Source organism: Salvelinus alpinus, chromosome 2 (genome assembly GCF_045679555.1).
Source record: "Salvelinus alpinus chromosome 2, SLU_Salpinus.1, whole genome shotgun sequence".
NCBI classification, from domain to species: Eukaryota; Metazoa; Chordata; class Actinopteri; order Salmoniformes; family Salmonidae; genus Salvelinus; species Salvelinus alpinus.
Genome location: NC_092087.1, coordinates 130,832,642 through 130,851,722, shown reverse-complemented (window position 1 = coordinate 130,851,722; position 19,081 = coordinate 130,832,642). Strand labels below are relative to the sequence as shown.

General features: G+C 43.1%; 1 protein-coding gene and 1 long non-coding RNA gene across 8 annotated transcripts; one reads left to right on the top strand and one right to left on the bottom strand.

The window, feature by feature from the left end:
• The first annotated feature begins 3,506 nt into the window (after nt 1-3,506).
• Nucleotides 3,507-18,477, top strand: LOC139568803 (lipopolysaccharide-induced tumor necrosis factor-alpha factor homolog). 7 transcript variants are annotated; one of them, XM_071390899.1, is made up of 7 exons: nt 3,507-3,980; nt 8,773-8,823; nt 9,071-11,134; nt 16,037-16,210; nt 16,806-16,961; nt 17,698-17,848; nt 18,072-18,477. In XM_071390899.1, the coding sequence occupies exons 4-7, from the start codon at nt 16,042-16,044 to the stop codon at nt 18,175-18,177; spliced, it is 582 nt and encodes a 193-aa protein (XP_071247000.1). In that variant the 5' UTR covers nt 3,507-3,980; nt 8,773-8,823; nt 9,071-11,134; nt 16,037-16,041; the 3' UTR covers nt 18,178-18,477. The 7 variants fall into 7 exon arrangements, with proteins under 7 accessions (XP_071247000.1, XP_071246998.1, XP_071246996.1 ...); XM_071390897.1 differs by having other exon boundaries at nt 8,528-8,823; XM_071390895.1 differs by having other exon boundaries at nt 8,525-8,823.
• On the bottom strand, nt 5,362-6,842 carry LOC139568811 (uncharacterized). Its single transcript, XR_011673673.1, has 2 exons — nt 6,407-6,842; nt 5,362-5,944 (listed from the first exon to the last, which is right to left on the bottom strand). It is a non-coding gene; the product is annotated as an uncharacterized lncRNA (long non-coding RNA).
• Nucleotides 18,478-19,081: the final 604 nt, after the last annotated feature.

Here is a 19,081-nt window from a genome sequence, read left to right as displayed (position 1 = left end):
CTGCAGTCTCTCGCCCAGGTGCCGCGTCCCCTCAGCTTGGGTGTGCAGAGCCCCGGACTCGGTCTCCGTATCCAGTGTTTTGGACTCATGGTGAATCCTCTCTGCGTTGTTTCGGTCTGTAACCACCAGGTGAAGGGTAGAGAAAGGCTTGAAGTGCTATTCCTCCGGGCAGCCATTCCTCTGAACGGTACCCCGCGGTAGCCAAGCCGGAGGAGGGATACAAGTGTATGTGAGCAGGAGGCCACTCTAAAGTGTGCAATGCCACAGATGTCTCAAGTTTTGAGGGAGCATGCAATTGGCACGCTGCCTTCAATGTTCACCAGAGCTGTTGCCAGAGAATGTAATGTTAATTTCTCCACCATAAGCCACCTCCAACGTTGTTTTAGAGAATATGGCAGAATGTTGAATAACCACGCCAGTCCAGGACCTCCACATCCGGGTTCTTCACCTGCGGGATCGTCTGAGACCAGCCACCCAGACAGCTGATGAAACTGAGGACTATTTCTGTCTGTAATAAAGCCCTTTTGTGGGGAAACAAATCAGTCTGATTGGCTGGGCCTGGCTCCCAAGTGGGTGGGCCTATGCTCTTCCAGGCCCATCTATGGCTGCGCCCCTGCCCAGTCATATGAAATCCATAGATTAGAGCCTAATACATTTATTTCAATTGACTGATTTACTGTAACTCAGTGAAACTGTTGAAATTGTTGCATGTTACGTTTATATTTTTGTTCAGTATACATTCTCAGGTAACAACAAATGGTGGATGGATGAACACACACACTTTTCTAAAATCTTATTCACCTGAAACAAGGCCTGTGTTAGGTGTTCTAATGACCTTTTTTCCAAACACCAATGTACCAATACTAGTTAAGTAATGACTGTCTGGTCTGCATTATGTTCTAATAGTCTAACTGAAGATGAGTCATGGTGATAATAGGCTGCTCATGCATGGTTAATACTCTCTGCTGGCTACTAGGTTTTCTGTCTTCTCACTAACAAACGTATTTTCCACAACGTTGTTTATCGAGAACTATAAACACATTCATTCACCACAGCCACAATTTCCCCTCAAAACACACACACACACACACACACACACACACACACACACACACACACACACACACACACACACACACACACACACACACACACACACACTAACACTGGAACTAGTGATTGACCAACAGGTGTAGTTATTTTCCATCAGGCTTGTGTTCACTATTCAGCCACTTCAGATAATGTTGTTATCTAATCTGCCTCACACCTTCCTCACTCCTCCCCTCTGTGTGTGTGCTCGTTCTCGCTCTCTTTCCTACCTGGTTCACTTTCTCACGGTCTCGAGGGAGTAGCAGCTCTGATCTTTAGCTCCACACAGTCCACAGTACCTCGTCTCCTCCAGGACTCCTCGTCTGTTGGAATCACATGCTGCCAGTCGCAGCGGTTTTTGACGATTTTAATCATCATATTCCTGGTAAGATAATGATGTCTTGGTTAGTTTTCATGGTTAGTATTAGTTTCTGTAGTGGACGATAGTAATAATAATAAACCTTGGTTAGTAAAGGGGAAAGGCGATACAACTGAATACATTCAACTGCATTCAATCCACCGCCTTCTTAATCGACGTCCACGGCGCCTGGGGAGCAGATGTTGTTGGGGGTTAACTGCCTTGCTCAAGGGAAGAACGGCAGATTGTTTCAGATTATAGGCCCAGTGCTTTTAATCTCTAGGCTATGTGTCACCCAGTTGTTGGCACTTGTAATGAGCTGTATGCACTTTAAGATTGAGACTAAGTTAGTACTTCTGTTTTCAACATTCTGATCTCTGCATGTTTTGTATGTTCAACAGGCAACATTAGGACAGAGGGACAAATTACCCAGGACTAAATAGACAACAACAACGTGAGATACTGAAGACAAGCCTACTGTCTTTTTTAACCTTCAAGTTCACAACGTTATTTGAAATGTTCTGGGGTTTTGGAAGAACAGGACGAGGACTGTCACGGTCACTGAAGGTAAAACGTAAGGGCGCTGGAGTAAAGCCTAGAGGCAGCATCCATCTAGGTGTGGTGCAGGCCATTGAAAACCCATACCCTGAAGGTTTGGATTCTGAGGCTAGGAAACATCACAAGGGGGAAGTCTTGAGGAAACATCCTGAGACTCTGATAGTAGATTACAGAAAAGCACTGAGGAACAGAGTCAAAACCAACTATGTTTTCTACACGGCGCACCCCGCAGCCTGGTGTAGTGCACTGCACCAAGCCTACCCCAACACTAAAGAGAGAGACATCAACAATGCCATACAGGTCAAAGCATATGTGGATGACAGTCCCTTTAAGGATGTTATTACAGTGAATCTTTATCACACCGGTACCGTCGTGGTCCAAGGCTCTCAGACCCAGCTCAACAACTTTCAACAGGACTTTCAGGAACTGAAGGAAAAAGCTGAGCTGAATAAAAGTATTGTCACATACCAAGGAGCTTGTTAGAATTGCAAATGAATTGTGTTACAGTTGTGGCATATATAGTGTGTGTTTAGATAAGAAGCATTTTAAAAGCATACATTTGTACTTAATTGTCAATAATTGTATGCACTCATACATGCAATAAAATATGTATTTAAAAAGAAAGAGAGAGTGTGTGTGTCTGTGTTTGTGTGTATAATACATGCGTGCATACATCCGTGCGTGTGTGTGTATAATACCGCCCTACCAAGCAAAATAACATAACCCCAATTTTCACCAGAACACAATACAATAGAGGCAGGATACTTGTCCACATGATTAAGCATGTATTTAATGTAGCAAAAATTACATTCCCTCATTTTCAACCAAATGAGCAGTTACTGACTTTTTGCTCGGTTGGGCAGAATACAGATACCCACTGGTCCTGTAGGGTGTCCGAGTTGGGGTGGTACTGTGTGTATAATACAGCTACTCACTGGTCCTGTAGGGTGTCTGAGTTGGGGTGGTACTGTGTGTATAATACAGCTACTCACTGGCCCTGTAGGGTGTCTGAGTTGGGGTGGTACTGTGTGTATTATACAGATACTCACTGGTCCTGTAGGGTGTCTGAGTTGGGGGGGTACTGTGTGTATAATACAGCTACTCACTGGCCCTGTAGGGTGTCTGAGTTGGGGTGGTACTGTGTGTATAATACAGCTACTCACTGGCCCTGTAGGGTGTCTGAGTTGGGGTGGTACTGTGTGTATTATACAGATACTCACTGGTCCTGTAGGGTGTCTGAGTTGGGGGGGTACTGTGTGTCAGCCTTGATGCAAAGTGATCAAATGTGATGAATAAAAAAGGAGAATACGTCTGGGCTTCTATGCCTAAACATCAGTGCTGTTTATCACCTGTTAGCACTTTTCACTGGTACTTTTTGTATCTCGGCCTCCTTGGTTTTTCCTTTGCATGCTTTGTGGGTGAGTAGCTACGTATTACAGACAGTAAGGGGCGCCATAGGACAAAAAAAAGGACATTGTTACCATAGCAGGATCATTATTCATTAGTGCATACATGAGCAAAACGTAGGCAAACAATTTGCACTGGAAAACGAAAACGAGCGTTTCTTATTGGACAACCTCAGGTAGTCCATTTTCCTGTGTTTGGTACCTAATGAATAGGCTGCAACCCGGCTCAGCTGCTGCAAAGATGCCTGACAGAAATACTAGGATGGAAGCAAATGTAAGGGATTATAACGTCATAACGGATCATGCAAAAAAATGTACAGTCGACAGGAATATGTTAGTTAATGTAGAGACAAACGATTATGCATATTTTTTTGTCATAAAGTTAATTTACGAAAATCGCGATTTAGCAAGCTAGCTGACTAGCTAACAGTAGCCAGCTAGCTAGTTTTATGGGCGTTGTGACATGGGTATGAAATTGTAATTCGTGTTGTTTGTTTTCGGGACTCCTGAAACAATCAGCAAACCAGGCTGTCGTCTTGTGAAACAGTGGATGTAAATAATCTAGCTAGGTAAAGCATTTACTGCAAATTGAATGTACAATTTTGTAAGCTTGCCTTGTTGATAACGTAACTAGCAAACTATTTTCTTGTTTATTGTGTAGTGGAGGATAAAAATACCTGTATGCCTATGATGTGTAGCCGATCTGTGTATGGACCCAAGCGTTTGGTATACATATTAGTTCAGAACCTAGCTATGAACCTCAGCTATCATAGCCGGTTCTATCGACTTCAAAACAGTCTGACTGGCATCAATGAAGCCTATGGATTGAGTAGAATATAATATAACTTTGTGCCAAGGATGCAAGTTATTACCATGCATGATATCCCCACATTGTAGCCTGTACATTGAATATATTCACTGATCATGTACTCTACCTTGGCAAATAAAGCTGCGGTTCAGGTATGAATGTCTGAGACATTATTTTCCAGTCATATCAAACGGCATTCTTTGAATGATGCTGTGTCTGCATGTATGTATTACAATTATACACTTCAACAGTGTTTACCAATCCTGGTATTGGGACATCAATGGTTGGTTACACATTAACTATGCAATAGACTAGAAACATGCTTTAACTAGTTAAAAGGCTGTTTTGCAATTCATATATACAGAAACAGAATTTTAAAGAAACAGTACACTACACTTCCTATGTATCATGTAAATAGATGAACCTATCTCATTTCCTTCATCTGCACTGAACTGAGGACAGGATAGGTGTGGTATTTCATCAAATGAGAGACTTCATTCAAACAGTAGAGAATGTGAAACGCTTTATTGAAAGAAGTTCATTATCCAAGTGTTATAAATATTATAATTCTAATATTATTTTAAAATATTAGTACAATCTGTACTTCAATGCATAGCTGGTACAAATTATAATAACAGAGGAAGAAATGTGGGGAGAGAGATGTGAGTGTAAAAGACAAAGGGAAAGAGGTAAGAACAGAAGAAGAAATGTGGGGAGAGAGGTGTGAGTGTAAAAGACAAAGGGAAAGAGGTAAGAACAGAGGAAGAAATGTGGGGAGAGAGGTGTGAGTGTAAAAGACAAAGGGAAAGAGGTAAGAACAGAGGAAGAAATGTGGGGAGAGAGGTGTGAGTGTAAAAGACAAAGGGAAAGAGGTAAGAACAGAGGAGCAGGGAAAGATTACAGTGCTACTACACTTAATTACATACGTGTCTCCTAACCAGCCTTGGGCCCCAAGTTGGCCTGAAGGTTATCTTAACAGCGGGTGAGGTGGCGATGATGGAACTGGGGGTTGGCATCCTCTCTCACATCAAAACATACCAGCAGACGAGAGACAGAAAAAACAAGGCTTAATCATGCCATCACTGTCAGTCATAATAATCAGGATGTAAAATTCTAAACTCTGGGACTACTACATCTCTATCTGTATTTCAATGTAAAGCATCTCTTTAATAATACTTCCTGTTGACCCAACCAAGTGACCTCTCACCTCTGGTCATGCTGTACCCTCTATGTAGCCAGTTAAGATGCGGGAGGGGTTCACCGACACAGCTGGTATAACCTACAGCAGGTATTCCCAAACAAAAATGTGATTCACATTTCAATAACACTTTTTTATTTTTTTTTAACCATTATCGATTAACAAAAGGTTTTATATGTAAGATGGTTAAATAAATAGCAAATTTATTGAATTTATTATATTATTTTGTGCCCTTGTCCTATAAGAGCTCTGTCAATTTCCATGAGCCAGGTTGTGACAAACTCACACTCATTCTTATGTTTAATAAATGTATAGTGTGTGTGTGTGTGGGGCAGGCTTACAATGATGGCAGAAAATCGTCACAAATGAATACATAAATACCACTTGAAGCTTGATGATGACTTGATCATTTGAATCAGCTGGGTAGCACTAAGGCAAAAATAAAAATGTGCACCCCTTTGAGACCCCAGGAACAGGACTGGGAACCATTGCTCTTCATCTGCAGACAGGGTTTCACAGCTCTGTATCTGAGGACAGAAAACAGACTTCATTATACTAAAATTAGACCGCACTGAATATTATGTTACTATTATCTCCGTCCCCACTTCTTACTATGGAGTGGAACTACACAACAGTACCTGCCCAACCAGAATAGCCTACTCTACCTTCTTTGACAGTTGGAGCAGCTATCCTTTCACTCTCTTCCATGGCTGTTAGCTAGCTACCTACAAATGCATTTGGAGTTTGTTTTACAATTACATCAAGATAGCCATTATGAAGTTAGGTAACTGGTGATATTTAATTCAGTTAGTCGTTGAGCGTTCTTAATGGACATTGTTAATGAAGTTGTAAGAGGTCTTATTTGTTTTTACAAACTATGTTCAAATACTTATACTAACCATACTGTAACCCAGAGTCATTACAATGCTATTTGTGAAGTAAATTGACTAGTATGCTTATTGGTCATAGTATGGGTATAGTTAGTTTACCAAAAGTTCCCGCATTTCGTACTTCATTACCGAAAATACAAAGTATACAAGCAGTGGACAACATTTCCGTGCTTTTATGGCCCATAATGCAGTTCTTTCGAAAATGGGCTTCAACGTTTTCAGATTTGAAGAAAATGGCGAAAATATGCTGGCGAAGTCCGACGAGAAAAGATACGAATTCATTGCTTTAACTAATTATGACAAATGTTAAGGAAATGTCGAGCAATGTAATAAAGTAATTACTTTTGAAATAAGTTACACATTATGTTGCCAGACGATTTGTTAGCTACGCTATCCTTACTTTTATTTTATTTTTTATTTTTTTACACTCAATAAGATTATTTATATTATTGTACAATCTGCATTTATAACAAATAATAGAAAAAGATTAGTAAAATGTACAGTATTCGAATGATCAGATCTGGACCGATGACCCCGCCTACCAAGTCTTCTCTAGTCCAACCAGAGCTCCAGTGATGGAAAGGGGAGGGGCCAGGCGCATGTAGAAGTGATTGCATGGTTGTGGGTGTCTGCATTCGTACGTCCCTATGTGTGTGTGCGCTAGAGTGTTGGCTGGCGAATTAATGAAAATAAGGAGGGAGGTGGTGGATGGGATGAAAGGATAAACGCCAACAAAAGATGGAAAAGGAGAGTAGTAGCGTGGACTCAGTTGGTGTAGATCTGGCCCTCTGGTGGCTGAGGGAGCGTCATGTTCTCCTTGCACATCATGAGTCGTCTGAGCTCCTGCAGGACTACACGGATGCTGTAGGAATTCTGCCACTTGGCCAGTGCAGACACTGCTCGTGTATCAACCACACCATTCAAGTTTATCTTAATTACAAATCTGACAAACGGTGGTGCCTCTGGATATCTCGGCCCACATTCAACCGCACGTAAGCCCTACGCTATCCTTACGAACCGCATAGCATATCAATATAGCACTATGTGCCGTTACGTTAGCTAGTTAAGTTACCCGTTAGTTGGCTACTAATACATCGAACTTGCCAGTAAATTAACTAACTTATATGCTATCTAACTACCCAACTGTGTTCGTAAATTGCGTTTAGATCTTGAAGCGTTCAGAACGCACACTGGACGCTCACAATGGCAGTCGAGCTAACTGGCTAGGTAACGTTACTTAATTTTACTCGCCCTAGCAGAACTGGTTAGGTTGTTTTCATGTTGTCCAGGGCGTTGGTGGCGAACTGTGCTGCTGGCAACAATTTAATTACGCATTTTTGCCGATATTCTATGGGTGTTAGGCGTTCGTAGATTCGTCAGTTATTCTTCGCTCTGGCACACAGACGAGACTGCTCTCAAATCGGAGTAGAGTGAATTTACATACGCAACCTATTGACTTGATTATTCACGTAATTCTTAGCGGTGTAGTCGTTGAGCGTTCTTAATGGACATTGTTTTAATGAAGTTGTAAAATGTCTTGTCATTTGTTTTACTAACAAGCTAACAAGAAGTTGCATAGTAACAGCATCAACTAACGAATTGGAAGGATACCGTTCGTTTACAGTTTCCTAAAATTAACTAATAGTATATACACTCATTTAATATGTAGTATACAGTATGTTATGGGTATTCGAACACGGGTATAGTCTTTTCCCCAAAGTGTATTTACTTACTTGAATAGGTTCATACAGCAGCAATGTGGACGATTGGAAACAGGGCAACAACGTTCGTCACCAGAGCGGTTTAAAGCACACTACTATTTAACTGTCTTTAAACTATTTACCCATTTAATAACCAGATCGTCATACAAACTTACTATGTTGAATTATTGTTGCACAACCGAACTGCTGCTGCCAGTATGCCCACAAGCGAGCCACGCCGTTGTGTATAGGCCATAACAAATATCCTTTTAATTTTATATCACTCACTTTGCACTGTACACATAATATAAATGACGATGCGACACACATATTTTGTTTATATCGTAACCTAACTGTATTGCAGAAATACAGTTTGACATTTGCTATCATTGTTTTCTATGTTGAGTGCACGCTTCATAGTTTACGTGGTAACAGTCATTGGTATAATTTAACCATTATCATTCTCAAGTAAATAGTCACAGTTCAAAGTAGTGTCTTGTTTACGTCTATTCCTCAGCAGTGATGGATGCCGCGGTGTTCCGATAAAGGAGGTCCGACCTGAATCCCAGGGTTAAAATACGGTTCCGGAAGGGCGTTGGGAAATGCCCACCCTCTGTTCACCCCAGGGGAATATTTTTTTTCCTTTGACGAGTTTAAAATAGCGAAGTACAGTAGTACATTTATATTGTGTACTGTTATTGCTAAAATAATGCTTGTATTTAACATTATCATTATTGTATAAATGTAAAACTTGATGGTTTGCAGACTTGCCTTGGAGCTGGCCACTCCCCTTATAGTCTCCGTGGAACGTCCCATGTGAGTTGATTTTTGGTTTATGTACGTTCTGTTCCTGCACGTTATAGCTTAGTTATTTTTTAGTTAATACTTTATAGAACAGTCCGTTTTTCAAGTAATTTAGCCCTTGGTATATTTTAAAGCACTTTGGTTTATTTCCTTGTCATAATTTGTATCATCCAAGTTTTGATTAATAAAAACCCTTATTGTTTAATTGTGACACTCACTTGATTTGATTGACAGCCTGACTCAGCGTTCTCTTCAACAGAGCCTGGATGCTCCTGATCAGCTCAACTTCCTGTGGCCCACAAACACAACCATCATGTTATTTTCAGATTGGTTTCTAGTGAAATAACGTCTAGGCAACATTTAGTAATGATACAAGTATTTAGGTGAACTAGAGCAAAGACAAAACATTTGTTTTATTTGTATCATCAGTAGCTCCTCTTCTACGCGGTCACTGTTACCGACAGGTTAGGTTATCCGTGGCGATGGCGAACGGGATCTCGGTGGCGTCCAGCGCCTTCAACAGCCTCCTCTTCTGCCCCAGGAGGAGGTCTGTCTCGGCCACCAGCTGTTTCATGTGCCGCTGCAGCTCTGACGTCCAAAAGTGGATATTCTGCAGTCTCTCGCCCAGGTGCCGCGTCCCCTCAGCTTGGGTGTGCAGAGTCCCAGCCTCGGTCTCCGTATCCAGTGTTTTGGACTCATGGTGAATCCTCTGTGTTGTTTCAGTCTGTAGCCACCTGGTGAAGGGTAGAGAAAGGCTTGAAGTGTCATTCCTCCGGGATGCCATTCCTCTGAACGGTACCCCGCGGTAGCCAAGCCGGAGGAGGGATACAAGTGTATGTGAGCGGGAGGCCACTCTAAAAGTGTGCAATGCCACAGATGTCTCAAGTTTTGAGGGAGCATGTAATTGGCACACTGACTGCAGGAATGTTCACCAGAGCTGTTGCCAGAGAATGTAATGTTAATTTCTCTACCATAAGCCACCTCCAACGTTGTTTTAGAGAATATGGCAGAATGTTGAATAACCACGCCAGTCCAGGACCTCCACATCCGGGTTCTTCACCTGCGGGATCGTCTGAGACCAGCCACCCAGACAGCTGATGAAACTGAGGACTATTTCTGTCTGTAATAAAGCCCTTTTGTGGGGAAACAAATCATTCTGATTGGTTGGGCCTGGCTCCCAAGTGGGTGGGCCTATGCTCTTTCAGGACCACCTATGGCTGCGCCCCTGCCCAGTCATATGAAATCCATAGATTAGGGCCTAATGAATTTATTTAAATTGACTGATTTACTGTAACTCAGTAAAACTGTTGAAATTGTTGCATGTTACGTTTATATTTTTGTTCAGTATACATTCTCAGGTAACAACAAATGGTGGATGGATGAACACACACACTTTTCTAAAATGTATTCACATGAAAATAGGCCTGTGTTAGGTGTTCTAATTACCTTTTTTCCAAACACCAATGGACCAATGTTAGTTAAGTTATATCTAGTCTGCATTATGTTCTAATATAACTGAAGATGACTCATCTCACCAACAAGCATATTTTCCATCCACAGCAATGTTGTTAATCGAGAACAATAACTCATTAACGTTTAACACTGTGACTCACCACAGCCACTATTTCTGTGTTAAGCTCCCCCTTCTTTCCCTCATCTCTCTCTCTCTCTCAGACACACACACACACACACCATATTCACACCCCTCCACTACTTAATTTGAACCCTTTAGTGAGTCTGAGGTCTCTGGTCTATTGATGGGAATCAGTGTCTTCAGGGCTGCGTCCCAAATGACACCCTGTTCCCCAGATACGGTAGTGCACTGCATTTTGACCAGGGCTCAATGTCATTTGGGAAACGCCCTCTGGTGGAATACGTTTTTACCTCATCTGGCTCACACCTCCCCACTGTGTATGCGCTCGTTCTCGCTCTCTTTCCTACGTGGTTCACTTTCCCACGGTCTCTCAAGGGAGTAGCTCTGATCTTTAGCTCCACACAGTCCACAGTACCTTGTCTCCTCCAGGGCTCCAGTCCACAGTGCCTCGTCCCCTCCAGGACTCCAGTCCACAGTACCTCGTCTCCTCCAGGGCTCCAGTCCACAGTACCTCGTCTCCTCTAGGACTCCAGTCCACAGTACCTCGTCTCCTCCAGGGCTCCAGTCCACAGTACCTCGTCTCCTCCAGGACTCCAGTCCACAGTACCTCGTCTCCACCAGGGCTCCAGGTCACAGTACCTCGTCTCCTCCAGGACTCCTGTTCACAGTACCTCGTCTCCTCCAGGACTCCAGTTCACAGTACCTCGTTTCCTCCAGGACTCCAAAAAGGTAAGGGGCAGTGTTGGGGGGTTTCAGAGTGGTTCTTTGCAGAATATAAAATATGAAAGAGTTGTGTGTAGGACTAGGAATATCTGTGTTTGTTTTGTGTGTGTTGCTATGTGAGAAGGAAAAGACTTGTTAGAAGAGGGGTGTTTTTTAAATTGGTTTAAAGAAAACAGCACCAGTCACCCTGCCTTCTTCTAACTCTGTCTTGGTGCCTAATGTTTGACAGCGCTGTTAGATGTGTACACACAGCCAGCGCTGTTAGATGTGTACACACAGACAGAGGGGAAAACAGTACTTCACACATTAGATATGGTTCCTGCCCATGGTAAATGGGTATAGTAAAGGTCAGGTTTGGGGTCAATTCGAATTGAGGTCAGTCAGTTCAGGAGATAATCTGAAACAATCTATATTCAATGACTTCTCAATAAATGGAAGAGAAGCTATTTATTTAAAAAGTTGTAACATTTTGTATTTAAAATTCAAAACAATTCCGGAATTGGGTGTCTTTAATTCTAATTAACCCACTGTTGACCAGTGCCCATACGGTAGAATACTACTGTTGACCAGGGCCCATACGGTAGTGTACCACTGTTGACCAGGGCCCATACGGTAGCGTACTACTGTTGACCAGGGCCCATACGGTAGTGTACTACGGTACTGCGGTGTGCTTTAGGACCATGCGGACGCCTCCGAGCCGTCAGGTAGGTTGTTTGGAGTGTTTATCCGAGTGGATAAAAATAATACAATTATGTCCCCCCACTTATAAAACCAAAGTTGCGCCCCTGGTTTTAACAGTGATCAAGTAGACTACTATTTGGTCATAATGTAGACCTACCAGTTTGGTCTACCATCAAAAACAATGGAGAAAATCCATCCCATAACATTTTAACATGGAAATAGCTGTTCTATCATTCAGCCAACAGTAGCAGCCAATGTGTGGTGTTCAATATAGGCGTACATTCTATGAGACGTTTGAAAAAAACATTCAGGGCTTAACATTAACCTGTTTATCCACTTGTCCTTCAGACAAGGAGGTGACTGAAAATGTTGTTGAGTCATTTGATGCAAGAAACCATTTTATTCCCATACCATTATTACAGAAAATCTGACAGATACAACAAAATACAACACTGCCCCTTTAAGACAAAAACGCTCTTTAACTGACTCAGGCCATTTGAAATGGGCACCTTTCATCCAAGCTACTCCTGCAGCCATAAGAAGTTAACTGACTCCCTTTTCAAAGATGTCTAGAAATGCACACGTGTTGTGTCTTGTAGGAAGCAACCACTCCCCCATTGCTGACTCAAACGTATCTATAACTGGGCTAATAACTCACTAATGAGCAAAGGACATGAACAGATGTGTACACGTTGCTACATGCAGCTCTCGCTTTGATCTCAAAACAAGCTCATCTACTCACGACCGCTGATTCTGTAAAGACAGTAAGTTCAAACAGTGTTGCCAAATCCTCAGTAAGGAAAGAAGCTAATGGCTGTCCTAAAAGTCGCCTAATTTGCATAATTGGCCATATGCATGTAATTGTGATGGACGCTGTAGGAGAGAGGAATAACGTTGTGGGAGAGACAAAAAGTGAGTAAAAAACACCCTAAATATGTTTAGAACTACAAATGAACTTTCTTCTGTCGATTCTTGTTTTTTTTAATGTCACAATTTCAACCCTCCTCCTTTATCCGGGCTTGGGACCGGCAAAAGTGACCCAAAAGAGACACTCTGGCGGAGTTATTTAAAAATATATATATATATATTTTGGTTTTTTTATTTTATTTTTGTGCAGTAATTTATTTTAGACAAAGAACATTTTCCATTTACATCCCGCCCTGAATGTAGGCCAGGACGGGATCAGCCAGCGGCGGCTTCCCGCATGCGTGATTCATTTGCAGTCTGGACGTGGAGGGGTGAACATCTCCTGCTCTGACTGCAGCTGGGAGGGACTGCTGCGCGAGGACTGGGCCGCCTGTGAGTGCTTTGGGACTAGAGCTCTGTCAGAGTGACCATCGGGTTGTTGGTCACCTCCCTGACCAAGGTCCTTCTCCGACGATTGCTCAGTTTGGCCGGGTGGCCAGCTCTAGGTAGAGTCTTGGTGGTTCCAATCTTCTTTCATTTAAGAATGATGGAGGCCACTGTGTTCTTGGTGACCTTCAATGCTGCACATTTTTTTGGTACCCTTCCCCAGATCTGTGCCTCGACACAACCCTGTCTCGGAGCTCTACGGACAATTCCTTCGACCTCATGGCTTGATTTTTGCTGTGACATGCACTGTCAACTGCACTGTCAACTGTGAAACCTTATTTAGACAGGTGTGTGCCTTTCCAAATCATGTCCAATCAATTGAATTTACCACAGGTGGACTCCAATCAAGTTGTAGAAACATTTCAAGGATGATCAATGGAAGCAGGATACACCTGAGCTCAATTTAGAGTACATTTCATAGCAAAGGGTCTGAATACTTATGTAAATAAGGTATTTCTGTTTTTTTTAAAATTGAAAACATTTTTAAGAACCTGTTTTTGCTTTGTCATTATGGGGTATTGTGATGTCATTATGTTGTATTGTGTGTAGATTTTGGAGGATTTTAATTTTTTTAATCCATTTTAGAATAAGGCTGTAACTTAAATAAATGTGGAAAAAGTCAAGGGGTCTGAATACTTTCTGAATGCACTGTATGTATAGTGCAGTAGTATAATCTATGCATTTCCTTATAATAGTTTGTTTTTAACGACTGACCTGGTTACTGTAAGTAAAGGTTATTGATGAGCCTGAGGTTAGAATGAATCATGAAGTTAGAATTTGTATTTATTTATTGAACCTTTTATTAAACCAGGAAGTCCCATTGGGATCAGAAGACCTGTTTCCTAATGGAGACCACGTAGATCAATTATGTTTAGATCATGTGATGTATTACAGCTGATTCCAGATGACATACTGTACTGTGTATTATAGCTGATTCCAGATGACATACTGCACTGTGTATTATAGCTGATTCCACATGACATACTGCACTGTGTATTACAGCTGATTCCAGATGACATACTGCACTGTGTATTATAGCTGATTCCACATGACATACTGTACTGTGTATTACAGCTGATTCCAGATGACATACTGCACTGTGTATTATAGCTGATTCCACATGACATACTGCACTGTGTATTACAGCTGATTCCAGATGACATACTGCACTGTGTATTACAGCTGATTCCAGATGACATACTGTACTGTGTATTATAGCTGATTCTACATGACATACTGCACTGTGTAATACAGCTGATTTGTCACGTTCCTGACCTTATTTTCCTTTGTTCAGTCTTGTTTAGTTGGTCAGGACGTGAGCTGGGTGGGCATTCTATGTTATGTGTTTCTATGTTTGGTTTAGGGTTGTCAACTAGCCTGATATGGTTCTCAATCAGGGGCAGGTGTTTTACGTTTCCTCTGATTGGGAACCATATTTAGGTAGGCTGTTCTCACTGTTTGTTGGTGGGTGATTGTTCCTGTTCGTTGCGTTCTTCGTTGTCTCTATGTTCACATGTTCAGGTCTGTAGCGTCGTTAGTTTCCTTTTCTGTTTATTGTTTTGTTCGTGTTAAGTGTTTCAAATAAATATGGAAACGTACCACGCTGCGCTTTGGTCCTCCTCTCTTCCACCTAACGACGAGCGTTACATGATTCCAGATGACATACTGCACTGTGTATTATAGCTGATTCCACATGACATACTGTACTGTGTATTATAGCTGATTCCAGATTACATACTGTACTGTGTATTATAGCTGATTCCACATGACATACTGCACTGTGTTTGCCTATGACTGACTAGTGTCTAAAAACTATCTGAGGGGTCCATAATATGGCTTGGAACCTTTTACTGCAGTGCGTGATTTTTGGTAGTCTTTAACAAATCTACTTTGAAACCAAAGTATACACCTCACACACATGGTTATGGGCTTTTAAAAAGAAGACACCTGTACCATGTCAGGTATAGAGTTGAAATGTATTCAGTTTTGAGTTTGCATCCCAATATTTCACTTTATATACATCACAGAAGACTGAAATATAACAAAACAGTTTGACATAGAAACATTGGATTTTCGTCGTGAATAACATTCCACCCATGAGGTCACAGAGGGCACTTCTGGACATTGACTGCAGGAAAGGGCCATGAGGTCACAGAGGGCGCTTCTGGACATTGACTGCAGGAAAGGGCCATGAGGTCACAAGAGGGCACTTCTGGACATTGACTGCAGGAAAGGGCCATGAGGTCACAGAGGGCACTTCTGGACATTGACTGCAGGAAAGGGCCATGAGGTCACAGAGGGCGCTTCTGGACATTGACTGCAGGAAAGGGCCATGAGGTCACAGAGGGCACTTCTGGACATTGACTGCAGGAAAGGGCTGCCTCTGTATTTTGTATTGTCAATTGATGTGTCATTGTGGGTTGACACTTAAACGTTTTCTAACTGACTAACTATTGATCATTCACCAGTAACATAGACCAGGGTTAGGGTTATTCTGATAGATTTAGTGGGTGTGTGGCATTCATTAGTGGTGGTGTTGTTATAGGCTTGTACTACTCAGAGTCTACAGGCCAAGTCTTTGTCCCATGAAATGTCACCAAACCTGCCCGGTTGAATACAGGGGTGTGTGTCATTGTTATAAGCAACAGCTTGAACAAGAAGTGTGTGTGTGTGTGTGTGTGTGTGTGTGTGTGTGTGTGTGTGTGTGTGTGTGTGTGTGTGTGTGTGTGTGTGTGTGTGTGTGTGTGTGTGTGAAAGAAGACAGGTGAGAGAGATATGGGGGAGAGAAGGTGGGGGCAGAGACATGTGTTTTCTCAATGTGATATTTTCATAAGGTGCTCACTGTCTTCCACTCTCTCTCTCTCTCAACCCCAGACAGTATGGAGAAGAGCCAGTATGGACTCCCGCAGGACGTGTCTGCTCCCCCCTACCCCGGCCTCCCAGCGGGCTACCAGGGAAGTGGAGGGGGAACAGCCTACCCCCCTCAGCCTGGCTACCAGGGAAGTGGCGGGGGAACAGCCTACCCCCCTCAGCCTGGCTTCCAGGGAGGTAAGAGATCAGATCTACACTGATACTCTTAGGGACAGTTTAAGCTTACACTCTTAGAAAATAAGGTGATGTCTAGAACTTGAAAGGGTCCTACGACTGTCCCCATAGGAAAACCCTTTGAAGAGCTTTTCAGACCAGGACTAGGTTTCATCTGTGTTCAAGAAACCAGACCTTATTCTTTATGTATTATGTATATTAAAAATGTTCCTGGACAGCAACTCCCTTCAAAGTGTTTTCATTAAGCGTTTTGGAAGTGTCTGTTACGATAGCCATAGATGTCATGAACATCATTGTTAAGGGCTGGCCAACCACTCTGTATCTCTGGGTTTGTGTTCCCATAATGCTGGCCAACCACTCTGTATCTCTGGGTTTGTGTTCCCATAATGCTGGCCAACCACTCTGTATCCCTGGGTTTGTGTTCCTATAATGCTGACCAACCACTCTGTATCCCTGGGTTTGTGTTCCTATAATGCTGGCCAACCACTCTGTATCCCTGGGTTTGTGTTCCCATAATGCTGGCCAACCATTCTGTATCCCTGGGTTTGTGATAAATGACACAGTGTATTGATGTATTTATTTATCCCTTATTTATCAGGTCCCCAACCCGGCATGTACCCACCACCTCCCCAACCCGGCATGTACCCACCACCTCCCCAACCCGGCATGTACCCACCACCTCCCCAACCCGGCATGTACCCACCACCTCCCCAATACGGCACGGGCATGGCACAACCTACAAACGCCCCCAGTGGTGAGTCACACACACACTGAAGAAAACTCCTAACTGTGTGACCAAAACTACCTCAATCGGGTACCCCTACTCCTACCCCGTGAAAAGAGAACCAAATTGTACACACACAAGGTATTGGCTGGACGTCCTGGCCATAGCAACACCCATCCTTAGCAACCCTTCTAATCCTCTACCCTCTGTGGGGGGGTGAAATATAGAACAAAGAACACAATTTTGGGGGGGCCTAATTGGTTGTATCCAGTTCTGTTCTGTTATATTGTGTATTGTCCGGTTCTGTCCAGTTCTATCCAGACTATCCAATTCTATATGGTTCTGACCAGTATTTCCCTCTCCCTACAGTAACCTGGGTGGTGGTGATTCTTTCTAGTCTTGTCCAGTTCTATCCAATTCTATATGGTTCTGACCAGTATTCTCTTCCCTCTGCAGTAACCCAGGTGGTGGTTCTGTCCTGTTCTATCTGGATCTAACCAGTATTCTCTTCCCTCTGCAGTAACCCAGGTGGTGGTTCTGTCCTGTTCTATCTGGATCTAACCAGTATTCTCTTCCTTCTGCAGTAACCCAGGTGGTGGTTCTGTCCTGTTCTAACCAGTATTCTCTTCCCTCTGCAGTAACCCAGGTGGTGGTTCTGACCAGTTCTATCTGGATCTAACCAGTATTCTCTTCCTTCTGCAGTAACCCAGGTGGTGGTTCTGTCCTGTTCTATCTGGTTCTAACCAGTATTCTCCTCCCTCTGCAGTAACCCAGGTGGTGGTGATGCAGCAGCTGCTGCCTAGAGACGTACCCGGCCAGATGACGTGTCCCCACTGTCAGGTCCCGGTTCTGACAGAGACCACACACACCCCTGGACTGCGCACCTGGGTCCTCTGTGGAGTCCTCGGCATCTTAATGTAAGTTGGTACACGTGGCAAACATTATTTTTTTCTCTCTCTCATAAACAGCAAAGATGTCATCCAGACGTGGCAGGGGGTATTGGTCCACATGCAACATTGAATTCACAGTAGAGATGGATACACACACTGAATCCCTTCTCTCTCTCTCTCTACCCCACCTCTCTGTCTCTGTCTCTGTCTTTATCTCTCTCTCTGTCTCTCTGTCGCTCTCCTTCTCTAGGTGCTGGCCATGCTGTTTGATTCCGTTCTGTGTTGACTCCTGTAAGGACGTAGAACACCACTGCCCCAACTGCAAGAGAGTGATCCACATCCACAAACACATGTGAACAGACCAAGATGAGACACCTGCCACAAAGTGATCCACATCCACAACTAGCCCCGGCCCACAGATACTGCTGCCACAAAGTGATCCATACCAATACACCACTACTCTACACCACTAGTCTACACTACACCACTAGTCTACACTACACCACTAGTCTACACTACACCACTAGTCTACACCACTACACTACACCACTAGTCTACTCTACACCACTAGTCTACACTACACCACTAGTCTACACTACACCACTAGTCTACACTACACCACTAGTCTACACTACACCACTAGTCTACTCTACACTACTACACTACACCACTAGTCTACACCACTACACTACACCACTAGTCTACACCACTACACTACACCACTAGTCTACACCACTACTCTACACCACTAGTCTACACTACACCGCTAGTCTACTCTACACCACTAGTCTACACTACACCACTAGTCTACACTACACCACTAGTCTACACTACACCACTACTCTACACCACTAGTCTACACTACACCACTAGTCTACACTACATCACTAGTCTACACCACTACTCTACACCACTAGTCTACACTACACCACTAGTCTACACTACATCACTAGTCTACACTACACCACTAGTCTACACTACACCGCTAGTCTACACTACATCACTAGTCTACACTACACCACTAGTCTACACTACACCGCTAGTCTACACTACACCACTAGTCTACACCACTACTCTACACCACTAGTCTACACTACACCACTAGTCTACACTACATCACTAGTCTACACCACTACTCTACACCACTATTCTACACTACACCACTAGTCTACACTACATCACTAGTCTACACTACACCACTAGTCTACACTACATCACTAGTCTACACTACACCACTAGTCTACACTACACCCCTAGTCT